The sequence below is a fragment of the Moschus berezovskii genome, chromosome 23 (assembly GCF_049115385.1).
Source record: "Moschus berezovskii isolate FMDL1 chromosome 23, NW_MosBer_1.0, whole genome shotgun sequence".
Taxonomy (NCBI): Eukaryota; Metazoa; Chordata; class Mammalia; order Artiodactyla; family Moschidae; genus Moschus; species Moschus berezovskii.
In genome coordinates, this window is record NC_142482.1 from 28,668,100 (window position 1) to 28,687,500 (window position 19,401).

Consider the following 19,401-nt stretch of genomic DNA (forward strand, 5'->3'; position numbering starts at 1 on the left):
AAGCATTGAAACAAACATTTGTTTTGGGTGATAGTATCAATTAATAGAAAAATTCCATTTGGGAAATGATTCCATCATAACCATCTATATGTTCACTCTTTTGAAAAATTATGGGCGCATTTTAAATGTTCATAACATGGAGAATGATTTAACAAGTCACAGCACATCCTCTCAAGTGTAGCCAAAAATGATGCTCAAGGCCCAGTAATTTATGGTCAAGAGAAGAAAGTATGCTTTTGATAGTTAAAAGTAAAAAGGAAGAAAGAAAAAAGGTCCATGAAATTTTATATGTACTCTGATCTTGACTTTTTTTTAAATGCCTCTGAATGAGAAAGAAATGAAATAATTACTAGCTTCAGAACAAAAATCTTATCTATGAAATGAAAAGTATATTTAGAAGCTATAATTTTTAATAAAAAAGGAACTATATATTTTTTAAAAATCCAAATTTACTATCAGTATTCATATTATTTTTTAAAATCCCCTATTATAAACTCCCCAGTACAATGTCTTTCTAAGCATGTGGCCAAAGATCTATCTGTAGCTGGTGTGAGCACAAGACTCCGCTACCTGCGAATGGGCAGGCCCATTTGAGGTCCTTTGTGTGCTAATATTTTCTATTGAAAGGTAAGAATGATTACATATCTTTAGGGTTCCTCCAGCTCCAGGATCCTATAGATTGTAAAAGTGGGAGGGGAGTGGAGGATCCTTTGTTCTAAATTCCATATCTTGGCTCTTTATTTCCATGCTATGTGTTGGCTGCTCTCTAGTTGCGGTGTGTGAGCTTCTCATTGTGGCAGCTTCCCTTACTGCGGAGCACAGGCTCTACGTAAGTGGGCTCAGTAGTTACGGCTGAAGGAGGAAACAGAACAGGCTCTATCTTGAAAGCAGGACTCCATCTTGGGCCGGATTGTGGACTTTGAGCTATATGCCCAGTATCTATGAAAATGACATACCAACTGGAAAACCAGGCTCCGGGAAGGAAGAGCCCCAGGGCTCTCCATTGCCTAAAAGAATACCCTAATTATCTGTGTAATAGAATAGAATCATACATTCTATTATGCTTATTGGGGTATGACCACAAGCCTATTGATAATTGTCCACTGTTAACTACCTAGGCTTATGAATCACGGGTTAACTTTGATTGTATCTTTCTATTTCCTTTGTTCAGACTAGTTTCAGGGAATTTCGGGGAGGTGGGTTTGGGCACGTACGTTTAGGGTATATAAGGTTTTCACAAAAACTGGTCGGGGTCCTTGGCTAAGAGGAGACTGCCTTGGGCCTGCACTCCACTATCTGCATTGTCCTTCTGAGTTAGTTTGTTTCCTGGAATGTGGAACAGGTGGCTACAACATGGCCCAGGGGCTTAGTTGCCCTGAGGCATATGGGGTCTTCCCAGATCAGAGATTGAACCAGTGTCCCTTGCATTGCAGGGTGGATTCTTAATCACTAGGGTTAGAAGCCCCACCCTGTCTCTTTCTGAAGCCAGAACAAAGACAGGTAGGGAAGGCTGTTCTTGCTGTCTTGGGGTTCCCTGGATAGCATCATTTTTCTGGGCACCATCCATCTCCGTGCAGGGTCTTGTCCCAGGAAGAGACCTTCTGCTTTGGGAAGGAAGGGTGGATGTACACTAATCAAGGGAAAAGACCAATTTATGAAATGACAATGAACAATGTGATAGCAAGAACACTGGACACTCCCAGCCCTGACCCTGGACTTCCCACTCTGTGGGCATGGTCTTGAGAAGGGCGCGTGGTTGGAGAGGAATTTGAACCAGACTGCATCTGAGGCGTTTACAAAAGGCTTGATGCCTCACCTACAGGATAGAGGAGCACCTGCCCCCAGCTGGGTGGAATTGAGCCAGAACCGCTCCTGGACTTGAATGGCCAAGCCAGCATTATCCCCCTTCCTTCCTGCCCTAGCTGACCAGGCCCTCCTTCAGCTGGACAGTCCTTCTTTAGATATGCTAATACCTCTCCCCCGACCCGCTACGAACGGTTCAGCCCTGGGCGCTCATCTCTGCGGACTCGTTTCTTTCCAGCCTGGGGCGGGGGTGGAGCGGGCATTCTCACTGCTGCCCTTCTCCTGCCCCGCCTCCCCGGCCCTCCAGCGACCTGGGTTGAGTGGGCTGGGGCCTTGGGAGGGTCCTTCCCCGCCGAGGGATGGTTCGGAGGGCCGGATCTTCAGGCAGGCGGGTAGGGTTCGTCCAGCACTGCCAGGCCGCGCCCTCCCGGCGGCCCCGGGCCCGCAGCCCGGCAGGGGCGTGTCCGCGCGCTCACCTGCCATTGGGCAGGTGGGGCGGCGGGCGCTCGGGCAGGGGCCGCATTATAAATGCGGAGCCGGAGCCGGTCGCCGCGGCGGCGGAGCCAGGCACGTCGCGGGATGGTGGACAGCGTGTACCGGACCCGCTCCCTGGGGGTGGCGGCTGAAGGGCTCCCGGACCAGTACGCGGACGGAGAGGCGGCGCGCGTGTGGCAGCTCTACATTGGGGACACCCGCAGCCGCACCGCGGAGTACAAGGCCTGGCTGCTCGAGCTGCTGCGCCAGCACGGCTGCCAGCGGGTGCTCGACGTGGCCTGCGGCACCGGGTGAGCGCGGGCGGGGCCCCGGGGACGGCAGTGAGCGCGAGCGGTGGGCGGGCAGGGGACCCGGGTGAGCGGGAACCCGGGGCACCGAGAGGATGGGGTCGGTTTGGCCCGGGCAGCCGGGCCGCAGGACCACGGGCGGGCACGTCGGGGCAGCCTCCTCCGCCGGCCCGGGAGCCGGGGCTGGGGCGCGACGCCAGGGCGGGGAATGGGTGTTTGCCCAGGCAGAACGGGCAGGACGGGGCCGAGGAGACCCAGGATGAGAGCGAGGGTGTGGGCACAGCGGATGGGGAAGGCGGGTTTGCCAGGGCGGCGGCCCAAGGACCGGGTTTTGGGGCCAGCCTCATATAAGGTCGAATCTGGCTCCAGCGGCAGCGTTCACACTTAACACTTGTTCAACGTGATGTGCCTCTGCCAAAGCACTGTGCCAGGTGTTTCTGACACATCAGTTTTAAAAATCCTTACAAAACCCCATGAGGTAAGGAGTGATAGCTGATTATGGTTGCAGATATCTGGCCTCAGAGAGGTAAAGGTGGAGCGCAGATGCGGACCCAGGTTGGTTAAGATCTGGCTTGTGTTCTGAACCATCTGGCAGTTCCCTGGTGGCCTGGTGGTTAGGATTCTGAGGTTTCACTGCCCAGGGCCTGGGTTCAATAGCTGGTGGGAGAACTGAGATCCTGCCAGCCTCATGGGACTGCCAAAAACAAAAAACCCTACCATGCTACACTACCTCCTGTGCTACACTAGCTCCTTGCAGGAGCTTCAGTTTGCCCCACCTCTCAAATAGGGATAACACCACCTACCTTACTGGATTGCCATGAGGATTTTTTTAATTACTTATATTTGCTGTACTGAGTCTTCATTGTGGGGCACAGGCTTCTTTTGCTGCAGTATGTGGGATCTTAGTTTCCCTACCAGGGATCCAACCTGGGCCCCCTGCATTGGGAGTGCAGGGTCTTAGCCACTGAACCACCAGGGAAATCCCTGGATTGCCATAAGGATTAACGCCCATTTGCACACAATACCTGACTTGGTGCTGAGAAACAAAAAAGTCACCACCGGGTGATAAGAAACAGATTTGCCAGGTCACTTGAGGTCAGCAGAGAGAGCCTGGGGACCGGAAACAGAGGGGTGAACTCTGAGGAGTGGAGGAGACAGGAGTGTTCAGCACAGGGCCTCCTCTTTGCCTTTCCAGGCCTCCCTGACTGCCCTTCTCTGACTGTCATTCCTGGTCCTGCCCAGGGTGGACTCCATCATGCTGGTGGAAGAGGGCTTCAACGTGACAAGTGTGGATGCCAGTGACAAGATGCTTAAGTATGCTCTCAAGGAGCGCTGGAACCGGAGGCACGATCCTGCCTTTGACAAGTGGGGTACGTGGGTCCAGCCAGGTGCCCTCAGTTTTCTCTACCCTGGGCTCCTATATCAATTGTGGTGCGGAGCTGTTTTCCTCAGAGGAGGAACTCACTGTCACTCCCCTGAAAAGGGAGGTTTACACACCAGAACAAGGTACTGAGCACGAGGGGCTAGTTTTAATTATGTTTAGAGTGTCCTGTGAAAGTCGCTCAGTCGTGTCTGTTTGCGACCCCAGGGACTATACAATCCATGGAACTCTGCAGGCCAGAATTCTGGAGTGGGTAGCCGTTCCCTTCTTCAGGGGATCTTCCCAACCCTGGGATCGATCCCAGGTCTCTCCCACATGCAGGCAGATTTTTTTTTTTTTTACCGACTGAGCCACCAGGGAAGTCCATCTTGGACAGTGGGCTTGTCCTGGACAGTGGGCAGTGTCCTGTCCCCCCAAATAAAAAGCCATAAACACAGAGCCCTCCTTCCCAACCATGGTTTCCTCTTCCCTGGGCCCCTCATCCCCTTCACCCTCCATGTCCATTATGATCCCCTCCCTGACTGGATGGGGAGTCCCTATGTGTGTCTTGAAGGGGAAACTGAGGCAGGACTGCCCCTGATGGAGGTGGGTGCCACCCTGATCCCTCTTCCCCTCCCTGGCCCCCAGTCATTGAAGAAGCTAACTGGATGACTCTGGACAAAGACGTGCCCCAACCACCAGGGGGTGGCTTCGATGCTGTCATCTGCCTTGGAAACAGTTTTGCCCACTTGCCAGACTGCAAAGGTGAGAGAGAGGGTATGGCCTGGGGAGTGGAACCTGCTTTGAACTATATCCTTTCCAGACCCCTGGGGAGGAGAAAGACGGGAGGGAGACTGGCGCTGGGGGCCCTGAGCAGACGCAGCCTCTCTGTCCCCGCCTGGTTCAGGAGACCAGAGTGAGCACCGGCTGGCCCTGAGGAACATCGCGAGCATGGTGCGGCCGGGGGGCGTGCTGGTCATTGACCATCGCAACTACGACCACATCCTCCACACAGGGTGCGCGCCCCCAGGAAAAAACATCTACTACAAGGTGGGGCCCCTGGGGAGGGCAGGCCCAGGCGGGAGGCGTGGGTCTGGGGTCCTGGCCTCACGGTAGTTGAAGAGGTTGACACAGCTGGCAACGCTGCCTGCAGAGTGACCTGACCAAGGACATCACGACGTCAGTGCTGACTGTGAACAACAAGGCCCATATGGTGACCCTGGATTACACGGTGCAGGTGCCGGGGACCGGCCAGAGCGGTTCTCCTGGCTTGAGGTACTGACGTGGGGAGGCGGGGGTGGGGCTGGGCAAGGCTGCCAAGACCACCAGTCCTCACGGCGGGTCCGGGGCTCTGTTGCAGTAAGTTCCGGCTCTCCTACTACCCTCACTGCTTGGCATCCTTTACGGAGTTGCTTCAAACAGCCTTCGGGGGCAAGTGCCAGCACAGCGTCCTGGGCGACTTCAAACCTTACAAGCCGGGCCAGGCCTACGTTCCCTGCTATTTCATCCACGTGCTCAAGAAGACGGCCTGAGCGAGGCCTTGGCTCCCACCTTCTACCCCGGCGCTGCCAGGCTCTGTCTGGGGAGGAGGGGGCCGGTGGCCCCACACCAAGTACGGCCCCTCAGTGCGGATCCTGGGGGTGTGGGGAGGGGCAGACTGCTGCTGCGCTCAGGATGACAGAAGGCTGAACAATATAGTCTGTGCCTTTTCAGGTCCTGTTCCCCTTGTGTTCATGTCAGAAGGATGAGGCTCTGGGGGTTTGCACCTCCACAGCCCTGCTCCTCCCCACATCGACCTTTCAGACTGCAACTCCAGCAGGGGGCAGCATACACTTTATTTTCAGCCCCAGACGAGGCTTCCTTGGTGGCTCAGACGGTGAAGAATCCACCTGCAATGCGGGAGATTTGGGTTTTGATCCCTGGGTTGGGAAGATCCCCTGAAGAAGGGAACAGCTACCCACTCCAGTATTCTTGCCTGGAGAATTCCATGGACAGAGGAGCCCGGCAGGCTACAGTCCATGGGGTCACAAAGTGTTGGACACAACTGAGTGACTTCCATGCTTCCCACTGTGGCTTCTCTCAGGACCAGACCCCTCCTCCTGAGCAGAGGGGCCCGAAGGTTGGAGCTGGCCTGGAAGGCGGACAGGTCCAAAGAGGGTGCGTCCTGAGCTCTCCTGGGGCTCCTGATGGCACTTAGCACCCAGAGGGTTGCCCAGAGGTAGGCAGCATTCAGGTGGACAGGTGGCAGCTTTTGGTCTCTTGGGTCTCCATGAGCCCCTGTGGGCAGGTCCCAGGCAGCAGGGGGCTCCTAGCAGGCGGCAAACTTGCGTTGGATACGCTTGTACCGGAGCAGTTCATGCTCGCTGACCGAGGGCTGCAGCCGGGCCGCGGCCTGCAGCAGGTCCTCCATGGTGAGCAGCAGGGCTGAGCTCCCGGGCTCCAGGCCTAGGGGTGAAAAGAGGAGGCTGTGGTTTCTGCCTGAGCAGGGGAGCACCCCGGGTAGGCACCTTCTTGCCTGGAGTCCCCCAGGGGTTCAACAGACCCTCCTCTGAAATCCAGAACCAAGCCTGATGCCCTTTCTGGTGGACCTCTGGGCCGGGGGAGCGGCTCACCTTCCTCCAGGTCCCGAACTCGGCGTTTGAGGGCAGCTGTCATGGCATCGGCGCATAGGGAGTAGAGGTCCGCGCCTGTCAGCTGGGGCGGGCAATGGTCTAGGACGTCAACCAGGCTCACAGAAGGCTCCAGCCTGAACCTGTTGTAGGGATACAGGAAAGAGAGTCTTACTTGACTTCCCTGACTCCATTGGAAGGCATCCCTGGCCAGCTTATTGTGGACTTTGCACTCATCTCCTAACCATCCCAAGGCCCAAGCCCCTGCGGGGGCGGGGGGGAGGTCCTCCCTCTAATGGGGCATACTTGCGTGTGATGGCACTCAGAACACGGAGCTGGGAGGCGCGGTCCTCATTCACCCCCACAAACACCAGCTTGTCAAACCTTTAGGGAGATTGGTGGGTGTCAGGGAGCCTGGCATGAGGGTGGAGAGGCACAGATGGGGTCAAGGGACCAGTCCAGAAGGGCCTGGTGGAGGTGAGAGGGACAGGGCGCACACCTGCCGGGCCGCAGGAGGGCAGGGTCCAGCAGGTCTGGTCTGTTGGTGGCTCCAATCACAAACACATCCTGGGTGCAGTGAAGCCCGTCCAGCTCAGCCAGGAGCTGAGACACCACCCTGCGAAGGAGGGAGTGGAAACAAGAGAGTGCGGTGCATCCTCACCCTCTCCCCTCCAGGGGGTGCCCCTCTGCAGGCTGTCTCCACAGGGCCCCCTGGCCAGTCGTGCCCTGTGGACCCTCCCACCCTGGCTCCCGTCTCCTCAAAGCCCCACACCCAGTTCCATGGCCCCTTTTAGCTTCTGCTACATGATTGCAGAACCAGAAGGGCAGGAACCATTTGGGTGGCAAAGACTAGTACAACCTGTTTCACACCCCTCCGTCTTGGACCCCAGAATCCTGACTCAGACCCCCACCTGTCCATCACACCTCCAGAGTCTCCACTTCGCCCTCGGTTTGGGGCCAATGAGTCCAGTTCATCAAAGAAGATGATGCAGGGAGCTGCGGCCCTGGCCCGGGCAAATACTGAGGAGAGAGGGGCCCATAGGATGGGGAAGCCAGGCGGGGTGGGAGTTAGATGTCAGGAGATGGGGAGGGTAACCCAGGTTGACAGCTGATCACTAGCACTTCAGGTAAAGACCCCTCCAGGCAGGAACCTGACCTGGGGAGAGGAAGACTAGCGGTGACAGCCAGCAGCCTGAGGGCTCTCCCTCCGCCCCCACTCACTCACCTTCCCGTACATTCTCCTCGCTTTGGCCCACGTACATGTTGATGAGCTCGGGCCCTTTCACACTGAGGGAGGTGATAGGAGAGGGTGAGACTCCTCAAGACGCAGAAACACACAACTGACCTCCTGGCCACCCCCTTCTGCTCCCCAGCCAGCTGTAGCCCCCGGTCCACCTGCCCTCCTGGCTGGGCCCAGTTGCCACCTGAGGAAGGTGAGGCTGCACTCCGTGGCCACCGCCTTGGCCAGGAGGGTCTTGCCAGTGCCAGGGGGCCCGTGGAGCAGAAGGCCGGAGCGCCTCAGGCCTAGGCTGAGCAGCTCAGGGTGCTCCAGAGGAAGCTGAATCGTCTCCAGAATCTCCTTCTTCACCTCCTGCAGCCCACCCACGTCGTGCCAGGACACCGAGGGGATCTAGGAGACGGGAAGGGTGTGGCTGGACACTGGCTGGTGGAGGGCACTCCGGTCCCACCCCCATGGGCCTCGAGTGTCTACCCTGGGGGCTCCGATGGCCTGGGAGTGAGCAGCCTGCAGCTGCTCCAGCGCCTGTCCAAAGTCCTCAGCCAGGAGAGGGAAGCCCGCCGCACACAGCTCCCCCTCATCCTCCTCACTCAAGCCGCCGGCCCAGCTGCAAAGAGAAACCCAGGGAGGCCTGTGGAGGACCAGCCCTGAGGCCTCCTTCCCACTGGGGCCCTCACCTTCCTCCCTTCCTCTCCAGCCCCTGCCCCCCCAGACTGCCTTGTGCCCCTCCCACGCCCAGCTTCCTTACCCTGAGTTCTTGATCCTGGTGCAGGCTGCCCGGCTGCTGTGGGTCAGAAGGGCGTAGAGATCACCCACCACAAAGCCCTGGGGAAACACAGGAGAGGACATGTGAGCAGCGCACAGTAGGCAGGCACCCTTGGGGGGAGGGGAGAGGCAGTTCCCTGGCTGGTGCAAAGGCCCAGCACTGAGGCCTCGGGTTTTCTACCCTCATTTGCGTGGCAGCAGGACTGCCCCCCAACAGAGAGCATGAGGAGGCCAGCGCCCTGTCGGGGTACTCACCACACACCGCCGCGCCAGCTGTGCCAGGTTCACCTCTTGGCCCAGGGGGAGGTGGGCAGTGAGAGCCTGGAGGATGCTGAGCCGCTGTGCCTCCGCGAGCACGGGCACCTCCAGCTCATGAGGAAACGCCGTCTGCACGTCTGCGGGCAGGTCCTGGGCCCGGCTGGTGGTGGCCACGACCATCAGGGGAGGGCAGCTGTGGACAGGGAGTGGGTACTGAGGGCGGGAAGGTGGCCAGCAGCCCCTGAGTGCAGCCTCATCCCGAGGCTGGTGCAGGAGGGTGGCTGGGGGGCAGGGATGGGAGAGGGAGATGGGAGCCCCAAAGCTTCCCAGATGGGGCATCCCCCCACACACAGGGAGCTCAATGAGGGCAGAGGCTGTGCTTTAGCATTCCCCAAGAAACCGCCCATGGCTCAGTCAGTAAAAAATCTGCCTACAATGCAAAAGACCCGGGTGCAATCCCTGGGTTGGGAAGATCCCCTGGAGAAGGGAATGGCAACCCACTCCAGTATTCTTGCCTGGGAAGCCCCACAGACAGAGGAGCCTGGTGGGCTACAATCCATGGGGTCGCAGAGTTGGACACAATTGAGCGACTAAGCACATACAAGAAATAGCAGGGCCCGCACCCTCCTCTCTCTGGGCACTCCCACACCCTCAGCTCAGGGCTGTCTGGAGAGTAGCCAGGTGGGATGTCTGAAAGCCACTGAGGGGGTGGGGGAGAGATGGCTGGGCCCCACTACTTTCCCCACTCAGCACTGGATGCTACCTGGTGAGTGGGTCTTCATCCAGGAGGAGGTGACGCAGTGTGGCCACCACCCGGGCGTCCTCGCCTAGCCCATCACGGTCCCGGCCCAGCAGGTCCACAGCTGTCAGCAAAAGAACCAGAGGCCGGCAGCAACGGGCCCGGGAGAAAGTGGCCTGCAGTTTTGTCTCCACAGCGCCGCTACTGTCTGCACAGAGGCTGGAGCAGGGCACCTGGGGAGGGGTTCCCGATGGGCCTGTGAGCAAGGGAAGGGGCAGGCATGACCCGGGCAGGAGAATGGGGGGAAGGGTCAGAAGGTTCCAAGCCATCTTTTTGGAGGGTGGGGATGGGGGAGGAAGGTAACACTGACCAAGCCCTAACTCTTCTTTTCCCTAACCACATTCCCTGGACTGCCCACGAAAACCTTGGCAGTATCCTCTTTTTAAAATAATTAATTTTCTTTTTGGCTGCACTGGATCTTCCGTGGGGTGCACGGGCTTTCTTTGCAGTGAGTGGGGGCTCCTCACCGTGGTGGCTTCCCTTGTTGCAGGGCATGGGCTCTAGGGCACGAGGGTTTAGGTAGTTGTGGTGCACGGGCTCAGTTGCTCGGCAGCACATGGGATCTTTCCGGATCAGGGATCAAACTTGTGTCCCCTTCATTGGCAGACAGATTCTCAACCACTGGACCAACAAGGAAGTCCCGGAGTGTCCTCCTCCTGGAGAGCATCTCTCGGTAGTTCAGCATCATGTGACTATGCCTGATCCACTGGCCCAGTGGGCCCGGTGCTCAGAGGGGAGAGGGAGAATCTGGGCTGCGGAGGAGATGGAGTTGGGGGTCTACTCTCCACGGACCCTCACCTTCAATAAGTGGAGCCCAAGGCGGCTACAGGCGGCAGCGACTGCGGTGGTCTTCCCACTGCCCGGGGGGCCCCGTAGAAGGACACTGCCAGTCCCTGTCAGCAGGGCACCCCTGCAACCAGAGAACAGACATTTGCTTCCTCTATCCTGCCCAGAAGGGAGTCCCCAGTGACACAGGCCCCCTCATATCCGGAAAGCAGATACTCTCCTAGAGGTACCTCTCCCCGCCAGGGCCGTCACCACATGGTGAGGACGTATTTCCCATACCATCAGTGGAATTCTGGCAGGGACCTGGGGCATATCCAGCGGACTAATTTCTTTTTGTCATCAGTGAAACCTTGGCTGTTCTGTCTGGTCTGGATTGTATGGAGGGAATTAGGGAGGGGTCTGTGGCTATACCGGAGAAGGCAATGGCAAGCCACTCCAATACTCTTGCCTAGAAAATCCCATGGATGGAGGAGCCTGGTAGGCTCCAGTCTGTGGGGTCGCTAAGGGTCAGATACGACTGAGCGACTTCACTTTCACTTTTCAGTTTCACACATTGGACAAGGAAATGGCAACCCACTCCAGTGTTCTTGCCTGGAGAATCCCAGGGATGGGGGAGCCTGGTGGGCTTCCATCTGTGGGGTCACATAGAGTCGGACACGACTGAAGTGACTTAGCAGTAGCAGTAGCAGCTGTGGCTATACATGGACCAGTGGTATGAGGACTTTGTCTTTCAGGGCCCAGGTGGTGAAGGTCGGGATGACTACTGGGCTCCCCAAGGTAAGGGCAGCCTCAGAGACAAATGACCCTGGGGGAGAGTCTCCCTCCACAGCTGACCTTGGAGGGCAGAGGTTACTCCAGAAAAGAAGTCTGGGTATTTGCTTACGGACAGGACATGGGCTAGTGGCCTGGGCCGGATGGTTGCAGGGAGGCCCACCCAATCCCACCACGGCCAGGGCATCAGGCACTGCTTGTCTGGCCTGCGGCTCCTCTGGGGATGCTCCAGGCAGCCTTCTCTCACACTGAGGCTACAGCCTCCTCACTCACCCTGGCTGGAGGCGAGGCTTCAGGGCGGCACAGAGCTCAGTCACCAAGGCCTCCAGGCCTGGAGGAGACAAGCTGCTCCAGGGAGTGGAGTCCCCTGAAGGAAGCCTTGGAACGAGGCTCAGGGTAGAACCCACCTGTGAAAGGTGGGAGGAAGCTTTACTTTCTCGAAGTTCTTTTTAGTTTATTTTATTGAAGAATGGTTGATTTACAATGTGGTGTTACTTTCTACCATACGATACAGTGATTCAGTTAAACACATGTATAAAAGTTTGCATCTACTAATCCCGAACTCCCACTCACTCCATGCCTCCCCCAACTCCTTCCCCCTTGGCAGCCACCAGTCTGCTCTCTACCAGTTCTTTCTGTTCCTTTCCCCAGGTCAACCCCCACCGCCAGGGCCTCACCAAGTACAAGGAGGTATGGGTGGTGTCGGCTAAGTAGGCTCTGGCTTGTCCATCTGGAGCCTCCCCAACTGTTTTCTTCACTTTAAAAAATATCTCTTGCCACCTGCAGGGAAAGAGGCCCAATGAACCCCAGATCCAGAGTCCACTCCTCCTTAAGGGCAAGGCACTGTCTCAATCAAAGGTCCGCTGCAGGGACAAACAGAAGAGCAGCGCAAAGAGATGCCCCCAGATGTGGCGGAGGTGGGGAGGAAGCGGGGGACGTTGTGGTAAAGGAAAGCAGGTGGTCTTCCTTATCGCTCTGACGGGATCATACACATTTTAAGAGCAGGAGCTGTGCCTGTCCTTGGCACCCGTCATACCAACATCACCTTGAAGGTGTGTTTCTCCTGCCTACTCACTTGGATGGAAGAAGCCACTGCCGCACCAAGCAGCGACCATCCGACCGTTTTCACTAGCTTGAGAACACAGACTCTCCATCAAATATGCACGCACCAAAAAAAAAAAAAAAAAATATATATATATATATATATATATACCCACCATGGCCACCTAAAACCTCGAGTCCTTCAGCTCCTACTCAGTCACCCACAAGATCTAATTGGAAGAAGATTCCTTCATAATGACATTTAGTGATGAATGATTCTCTATTTTGGCTGTACATTAGAATTATCTGTGAAACTTAAAAAAAAAACACACACCAACATCTCTCACATACTGTGATTCCATTCAGTAGAGGAGTGGTTGCCAGAAGCAGAGGAAAAGAGGGAACGGGGAGTGCCTGCTGGTGGGTGGGGGTTTCTTTCTGGGGTGAGGAAAATGTTTTGGAATTAGTGATGTTCATGGCACAACCTTGTGAACATGCTAAAAGCCACTGAATTATATACTTTAAAAGTGTGAATTTTATGGTATGTGAATTATATCCAAATTTTACAATTAACATTTTCCTTCCTTTGGGGGAAAAAAAAATAAAAAGACGACACAGGCTCTAACCTCACCCTGATTCTGCTCTAATAGGTCTGGGATGGGGCTCAGGCATTTTTATTCTTCAAAAGCTCCCAGCCATAACCAGGGCTGTGCAGTCACTGGCTAGAGTTCGAGTGAGTTCGGCTTACTCAACCTACCAGGGGGCGAGGGTAGCAGACAGCAATTACTAGTCCAGTTTTCCAGATACAGAGAGGAACTACTCCCATCTTTAATCCTCAGGCAGCATGGCAAAGGAAGAGCCTGGGCCTCTTTCAGGTCTAACTGGGGTACAAATTCCTTTGCTTAGTATCCCAGTCAGACAGCTGCTCCCTCTGGCAGCAGAGAGGGTGGGGGTGGGAGCGCCTTCAGGTGGCAGGGGAGGCCTACTAGGTTAGGGATTACCACCAGAGGCACTGACTGTGCTAAGAACTGGAACGTAAGGAAAGCAGTCCCACTGGTTTTTTCTGTTTGGCTGGCTGCACTGTGCAGTTGGTGGCGTTTTAGTTCCCCAACCAAGGACTGAACCCAGCCCTGGCAATGAAAACATGAGTCTTTACCACTGGACCGCCAGGTAATTCCCTGTTTTACTGCTATTCATTGTAAATAAGTGTTGTGTTAGTGCTCAGGCATGTCCGACTCATTGGGACCCCATGGACTGTAGCTTGCCAGGCTCCTCTGTCCATGGGATTCTTCAGGCAGCAACACTGGAGTGGGTTGCCATTCCCATCTCCAAGGGATCTTCCCAACCCAGGAATCAAACCTGGGCCTCCCGCATTGCAGGCAGATTCTTTACTGTCTGAGCCACCATGGCAGCCCATAAATAAGTGATGGGTGGGCCTACAACCTAGACTCTCAATCAAGCTGAACCAGCTCCGTCAGATGCACCTGGCAGCCAATGGAATCCAAGGAGGAAGAGCACTGGGGCAGGGAGCGGAGAGGGAGACACGCCCACCTGTCCCCCTCACATTTCCCCCCTCACCCCTGGTCTCCACTCTCCATCCACGGAGAGTGGATGGGCCACCTCAGTGAGGTGAGCCAGACCTCTGGAACATACCTGGACACTGCTGGGGAACACGGGGTTCCGTTCCTGAGAGCCAGACAGCAGACAGTGGAGCCTCCATCCACGGAGCCTCTTACCAAGTCCAGGGAGTAGGGGGTACAGCACTCATCTCTGTCCTTGGACCCATCTGCCCACCCAGCCCTACTTTTCCAAACCCACCCAGAGGTAAGAACTATATGCTCAGCACCCAGAGGAGGGAGGCAGGTCTCCAAGATGCTGGTATGGTGAGGTCCAGGAACAGGACTGGCTTGCTAGTCTGTCTCAGGAGGGTCGAGTGCCTGTTTTCCTTTCAAAGTACAAAAGGTGGGCATTCTGCAGCTTTCCTACAGAGAGCTAGCTCATAGACAGTTGCTCTATTTAAGATGGACTTCCCAGGTGGCAGAGTGGTAAAGAATTCGCCTGCCGATGCAGGAGAAGCAAGAGACATGGGTTCAATCCGTGAGTCAGGAAATCCCCTGGAGCAGGAAATGGCAACTTACTCCAGCATTCTTGCCTGGAAAATTCCATGGACAGAAGAGCCTGGTGGGCTACAGTCCACCGGTCACCAAGAGCCGGACACAACTGAGCATACACACGCACAAGATGGAAACCAGAAGTTAGGAGTGAGGGAGAGCAGCCGGGCATTCTCCACCAGGCTCCAGCTGTAAATCTGATGGGAAAGCTCAAAGAAGCACCCTGCAGCACCAAACGGAATTACACATGGCACCACAGGCCCCTCCTCTGGCTACCACAGCCCTGAAACTGGAGAGACTGAGCACTGGCCAGAACCAAGCTCTGAATGTTGACCAAGGCTGAATTAGGTACTCCAAACAAGGCACCACTCTCTTAACAGAGGACCCAGGCTGGCTTGGCCTGAGACCCTGGGCATGAAGGCTCTTGTGCCCAAGTTGCTGCAGGGTGGTCCCACCACTGCACTGGGATTTCCTGGAAAGTTGGCTTAGTGTCTTCTTCTATAATAAATCCTTATAGGAAATCCATCTCGGAGTAAGAAGCTACACATTTTCCCCCTTCACATAAAGCCAAGCAGTCTCTGAATTCTGAAATTTTTTTGGCTGCGCCATGTGGCATGTGGGATCTCGGTTCCCCCATCAGGGATTGAACCTGCTCCCCCTGCATTGGGAGTGCAGTCTTAACCATGGGAAGTCCTTGCCTTACCATTTCATATGCAGTCTCTGCAGTCAGAATTAACAGGAGGATGAGAAAGGTTGGCCTCCTTGTTTTGGGTCCCTGGCTCAGTTACACTCTCTTATCCTCTGTTGAGGATAAGGAAAGACAGCAGGCCTCTCAAGGGCAAATCCCTTCCTCTCCTGTCTTGGGAGACAAGACTGAAAAGCAGCATGTCCACATTCCATCCATTAGAGCAGAAATCTTGATGGTACTGGGGCTCCTCTGGCTCAGTGCACGGGAGGTGTGGTCCAAACAACACTGGTTGAGAATGGAAAGCAGGGCTTCCCTGATGGCTCAGTGGTAAACAATCCACCTGCCAATGCAGGAGATATGCATCTGATCCCGGGTGAGGGAAGATCCCATATGCCGTGGAGCAACTAAGCCCGTGTGCCACAACTACTGAGCCCATGCTCCAGAGCTGGGGAGCCACAACTACTGAAGTCTACATGCCCCAGAGCGTGTGCTCTGCAACAAGAGAAGCCACTGCAATGAGAAGTTAGTGCACAACTTGAGAACAGCCCCCACTTCCTACAACTCGAGAAAAGTCCTCACGGTGATGAAGACCCAGCACAACCAAAAAATAAAACAAATAAACAAATAAAAAATTATTTTAAAAAGAATGGAAAGCAGGGGGGAACTTCCCTGGAGATTCAGTGGTTAAAACTCTTGAGCTTCCACTGCAGGGGCTGTGAGTTCAATTCCTGGTTGGGGGAGTTTATGCCATGAGGTGCAGCCAAAAAAAAAAAAGAAAGTGAGGAATCCCATCTTGGACTAGGCCATTAAACCATTCTTAGTGCTTTACTATACCTAGGACCACCAATCAATCCGAGGATAAACACCTCCCAAAGCCAGCAGGCAGCGGCTCTTAATTCTCTTTTCACACGCCTATTTGAGAACACGAGGGTAGGGACCTTCTCTCCCGGAAAACATGCATGACAACACAATGTTCTTATGCACAGAATTATTCCATTCAACTTGAGGACTCCTGCACGCAGGTTAAGAACCCCAGCTGTGGGAGAGGAGGCAGCTCCATACCTGGGCAGCTTCTCTGGGCTTCCTTCCAGGATCTCTACTTGCCCAACTGTTGGCACACACAGGACATCCCCTTCCTGGACTGCCCTGTAACACAGTGGTAGCCCTGGTCAGCTCAGAATGGGAGTTAATAGCAGGCGCCTGACATATCCCCGCAGGCCCCACCCCTCAACCGCAGACTGTTTCTCGGGGGCCTACTGCTCACCCAGAGATCCCAAGCAGTTGCCCAGAGAACAAGCCTAACCTAGAAAGAGCTTTGGGATACGGCAGAGAGGGGATCAGAGACCAAAGAGAGGGGCAAAGCAGGATCCTGGCTTTTTGGGGGGCCTCAAATCAAAGTGGTTTCTCAATCTAGAATGTCTGGATTTACCCTCCTGGCCCAGATTTCTCTTGTCTGACACCCCAGGAGGCTTCTAGCCGCCATACTCCCTTAAACTGTGGCTTTTTAAAATCAGAGGTTTTCTGTATCTGCATCTCAGGCCTGGGATGGGAGGAGTTCACTGAGCGTGGTGTGCTACCCTCTTGCAAGGGGGAAGCGGCTAACCTGGGGGTCTGAAAGTGCCGGTAAAGGACACGGTCATAGTTTCCATTAGTGCCGTAGTGAGGAGACGACACAATCTCGATGTGTAGCTCTTTGGCAAACGGAGGCCCAGGCAGCACTGAGCAGCTTCCTTTGTCTTCTGCGGTGCTGGAGCCCTCCAAATACCTCTATGAGAGAAATAACCACAGCCTTAGGACCTTCTCCCAAGGACACAGGCTCTGCCCAGTCTCTTAGCAACCAACACTTCTACTTCCATCCTTTATCCTTCCCATAACCACAAGGGTTGTGGGACAGGAGACCTAAGAGAGTAGAGGTGAAGACCTATATCTTCCTTAGAAAACAGAAACCTCTCTTTCTAATGGGCACCCGGAAGAGACTTCTGACTCTAGCTCCAAAGGGTTCACCAGTGATGACAACCATTCTGTGACACCTTTATACTGGCCCAGAGCCAGTGAAGTGGTAAAGATATTTAACTCTCACAAGTCATTTGAGTGACACCAGGCAGCCACTGGGAACATTAATTGGACATTAGTGAGGACACTGAATTCAGGCTCCAGTTAAAGGACATGATCTCACTGAAGCTGAAAGGGCTGGGTCAGGTACATGAGCTCCTGAGTGCTCCGGTATTTTTCCTTCATTTAGAAGGAAAGCCACACCTGACTCCCATTCATGTATATCTTTTATCTCTTCTTGACATCTCACAGCACTAACTGGCTATGCCAGCATTACCGAATAGAACTTTCTACAGTGATAGAAAAATTCTATATTTACATGTGGCTACTGAACACTCAACATGTGACTAAAGCAATCAAATAACTGAATTCTTTACTTTTTTTACTTACTTTCAGTTGATATAAAGAACCACCCAGGGGCTAGCAGCTTTTGTACTGGTCAGTGTAGGCCTAATTTACACATCCAGGTGCTTAATTAAACAGAAGACTATATTTGTCCCCCTGAACACAATTATCTTCTTGAAGTAAGTTCCTTAAAGTTAGAAAGCAAAAACTCCTCTTGGATGTATTTCATCTAATATTAAAATTAAACACCAAGCACTAAAGGATAAGAAAAAGCCCTTCCCTTCAAGGACAATGTACAACTGAGAATTAGATAGAGAATGTGATCATAACAAAACTATAAAATAAAAGCTCTCTGAAAGGTTCAAAATGCTATAGGAGAAGTAATGTTGTTAAATTCGTGGTGTGAGATTTTGCAAGGCTTTAAGAAGCAGGTGGCATCTGTAGAAGGGCCTTGAAGGAGGAGGAGGTTAACAGAATAGGAAGAAACTTGAAGTCAAGGACAGCAAGAGCAAAAGATGGAAGTATGATCTTCCATACTACCCAATACAATACTGGATGTGTGTGTGTGCGTTCTCAGTCATGTCCAACTTCCACCAAGCTTCTCTGTCCATTGGATTTTACAAGCAAGAATACTGGAGTGGGTAGCAATTTCCTCCTCCAAGGGATCTTCCTGACTCAGGGATCAAACCCACTCCTCCTGCACTGGCAGGTGGATTTCCGCCTACTTGGGAAGCCCACAATACTGGATACATGGCAACAACTTAACACATAACTGATTACATTTAGTAGATTACTACACATGGTAATTTGGCTGTAATTCCTCACCTTTCACCTGAATAGTGAAAGCCCTTCCCATGCACCAACATGTTTTAATTGTAGAGAATGGATAAATAAGGCTAAGAGGTGTTAATGGAAAAGTCCAAGCTCAAAGGAGTAAAGGATTCAAATTTTACAGCTCTCCTCTTCCAACTCAGTTAAGGCAAAGAAGAGATAAAGAGGAGGAAGCATTCCTGATCTCAGTCCTGTATCCTACCTGGATTTTGAGCTCTCCCACGTCCAGGGGATCACAGCCGAGATTAAAAGCCAGAGTGGCAGGCACGAGGGCCAGTCCATCAGCGAGAGGCTCTCCCGGCTGCCCAGAGCCGGGTCCCAGTCTTTCAGAGATGTCCCAGCGAGGCTCTAGGACTTGGACTGTGGCCAAATGTGGCTGGGAACTGTTCGATAACTCTCCAGCCCGGGTCACCCACACCCATTCGCCCTGGAAGAGGCCGAGGCTGCGGAGACAGCTCCGGCTCACCCCCAGTGCATCTCCAGTCCCTCCCAGAACGCCCCTTAGTCGCCGGACTGTGCCAGAGGACGCGAAGGAGGACACCACCGGCGGGAGAGGGAGCCGGCTGCTGTTCTCAGCCTCTGGACCCAGTTTGGCCCGCCCACGAAGCTCAGTCACAGCTAGCCGCGTCCCTGGACCCAGCAACCCTTGCAACGCCGGCCGCGTCTCCAGCACCCGCGGTCCGGGCACGGGCAGGGTCTCTCCGCGCCTCACCAGCAACGGCCCGACTCTCGGTCCGAGTCCAGGCCCAGATGAAGTGCCAAGCAACGCCCAGCCCAGCGACGGGGGCCGCCGCACCGGCCGCGCCCGCACCCACGCCCCGGAGCTCAGAGCCAGGAGCTGCAGCAGCGCGCGGCTAACCAGCAGCTGCGGGGGCCCCGGGCCCTGCTCTTCGGTGCCCTCGCTGGGTCCCTCCAGGGCGGCCACCAGCAGCGCCGGCCCTGCCGGGCTCTCCCCTGCAGGCCTCAGCGCCAGCACTAGGCCCAGCCCTGCCGCAGGCCACGGGCCTCCGGGCGGCAGCAGCACCGCCAAAGGGGGTGTCTCCGTCGGGAAGGGCTCCAGGACTCGCAAGACTGCCAGCGCCATGGTGACAGGAAACCAAAGAGCACAGCGAAACAGAGCGCCTTCCTGAGCCTGAGAGCTAGACTGCCAGGCGGCTCACACG

The 19,401-nt window shown here is 54.8% G+C and overlaps 2 protein-coding genes across 2 annotated transcripts; one reads left to right on the forward strand and one right to left on the reverse strand.

The window, feature by feature from the left end:
- Positions 1 to 2,275: 2,275 nt before the first annotated feature.
- GNMT (glycine N-methyltransferase) lies at positions 2,276 to 5,657 on the forward strand. Its single transcript, XM_055406217.2, has 6 exons — positions 2,276 to 2,588; positions 3,828 to 3,955; positions 4,594 to 4,710; positions 4,853 to 4,995; positions 5,099 to 5,220; positions 5,306 to 5,657. Exons 1-6 carry the CDS (start codon positions 2,332 to 2,334, stop codon positions 5,475 to 5,477), a joined length of 939 nt encoding a protein of 312 aa, XP_055262192.1. The 5' UTR covers positions 2,276 to 2,331; the 3' UTR covers positions 5,478 to 5,657.
- Positions 5,658 to 5,756: 99 nt separating this feature from the next.
- On the reverse strand, positions 5,757 to 19,401 carry PEX6 (peroxisomal biogenesis factor 6). The gene is made up of 17 exons (XM_055406216.2): positions 18,441 to 19,401; positions 16,614 to 16,777; positions 16,073 to 16,156; positions 11,848 to 11,950; positions 11,444 to 11,577; positions 10,412 to 10,523; positions 9,578 to 9,786; positions 8,812 to 9,007; positions 8,540 to 8,616; positions 8,266 to 8,398; positions 7,979 to 8,184; positions 7,780 to 7,841; positions 7,466 to 7,574; positions 7,054 to 7,170; positions 6,861 to 6,938; positions 6,558 to 6,697; positions 5,757 to 6,390 (listed from the first exon to the last, which is right to left on the reverse strand). Exons 1-17 carry the CDS (start codon positions 19,320 to 19,322, stop codon positions 6,254 to 6,256), a joined length of 2,943 nt encoding a protein of 980 aa, XP_055262191.2. The 5' UTR covers positions 19,323 to 19,401; the 3' UTR covers positions 5,757 to 6,253.

Bases quoted from the DNA above. Each gene is read 5' to 3' on its own strand.
- PEX6 (XM_055406216.2), bottom strand. From the start codon at position 19,322: ATGGCGCTGGCAGTCTTGCGAGTCCTGGAGCCCTTCCCGACGGAGACA. The intron at 16,157-16,613 runs GTTAGCCGCTTC...ACTGTGTTACAG, and splicing joins CGGCACTTTCAGACCCCCAG to GGCAGTCCAGGAAGGGGATG. The intron at 8,185-8,265 runs GTAGACACTCGA...CCCGTCTCCTAG, and splicing joins AGGCCATCGGAGCCCCCAGG to ATCCCCTCGGTGTCCTGGCA.
- GNMT (XM_055406217.2), top strand. From the start codon at position 2,332: ATGCGGAGCCGGAGCCGGTCGCCGCGGCGGCGGAGCCAGGCACGTCGC. The intron at 2,589-3,827 runs GTGAGCGCGGGC...GGTCCTGCCCAG, and splicing joins GACGTGGCCTGCGGCACCGG to GGTGGACTCCATCATGCTGG. The intron at 3,956-4,593 runs GTACGTGGGTCC...CCTGGCCCCCAG, and splicing joins TCCTGCCTTTGACAAGTGGG to TCATTGAAGAAGCTAACTGG.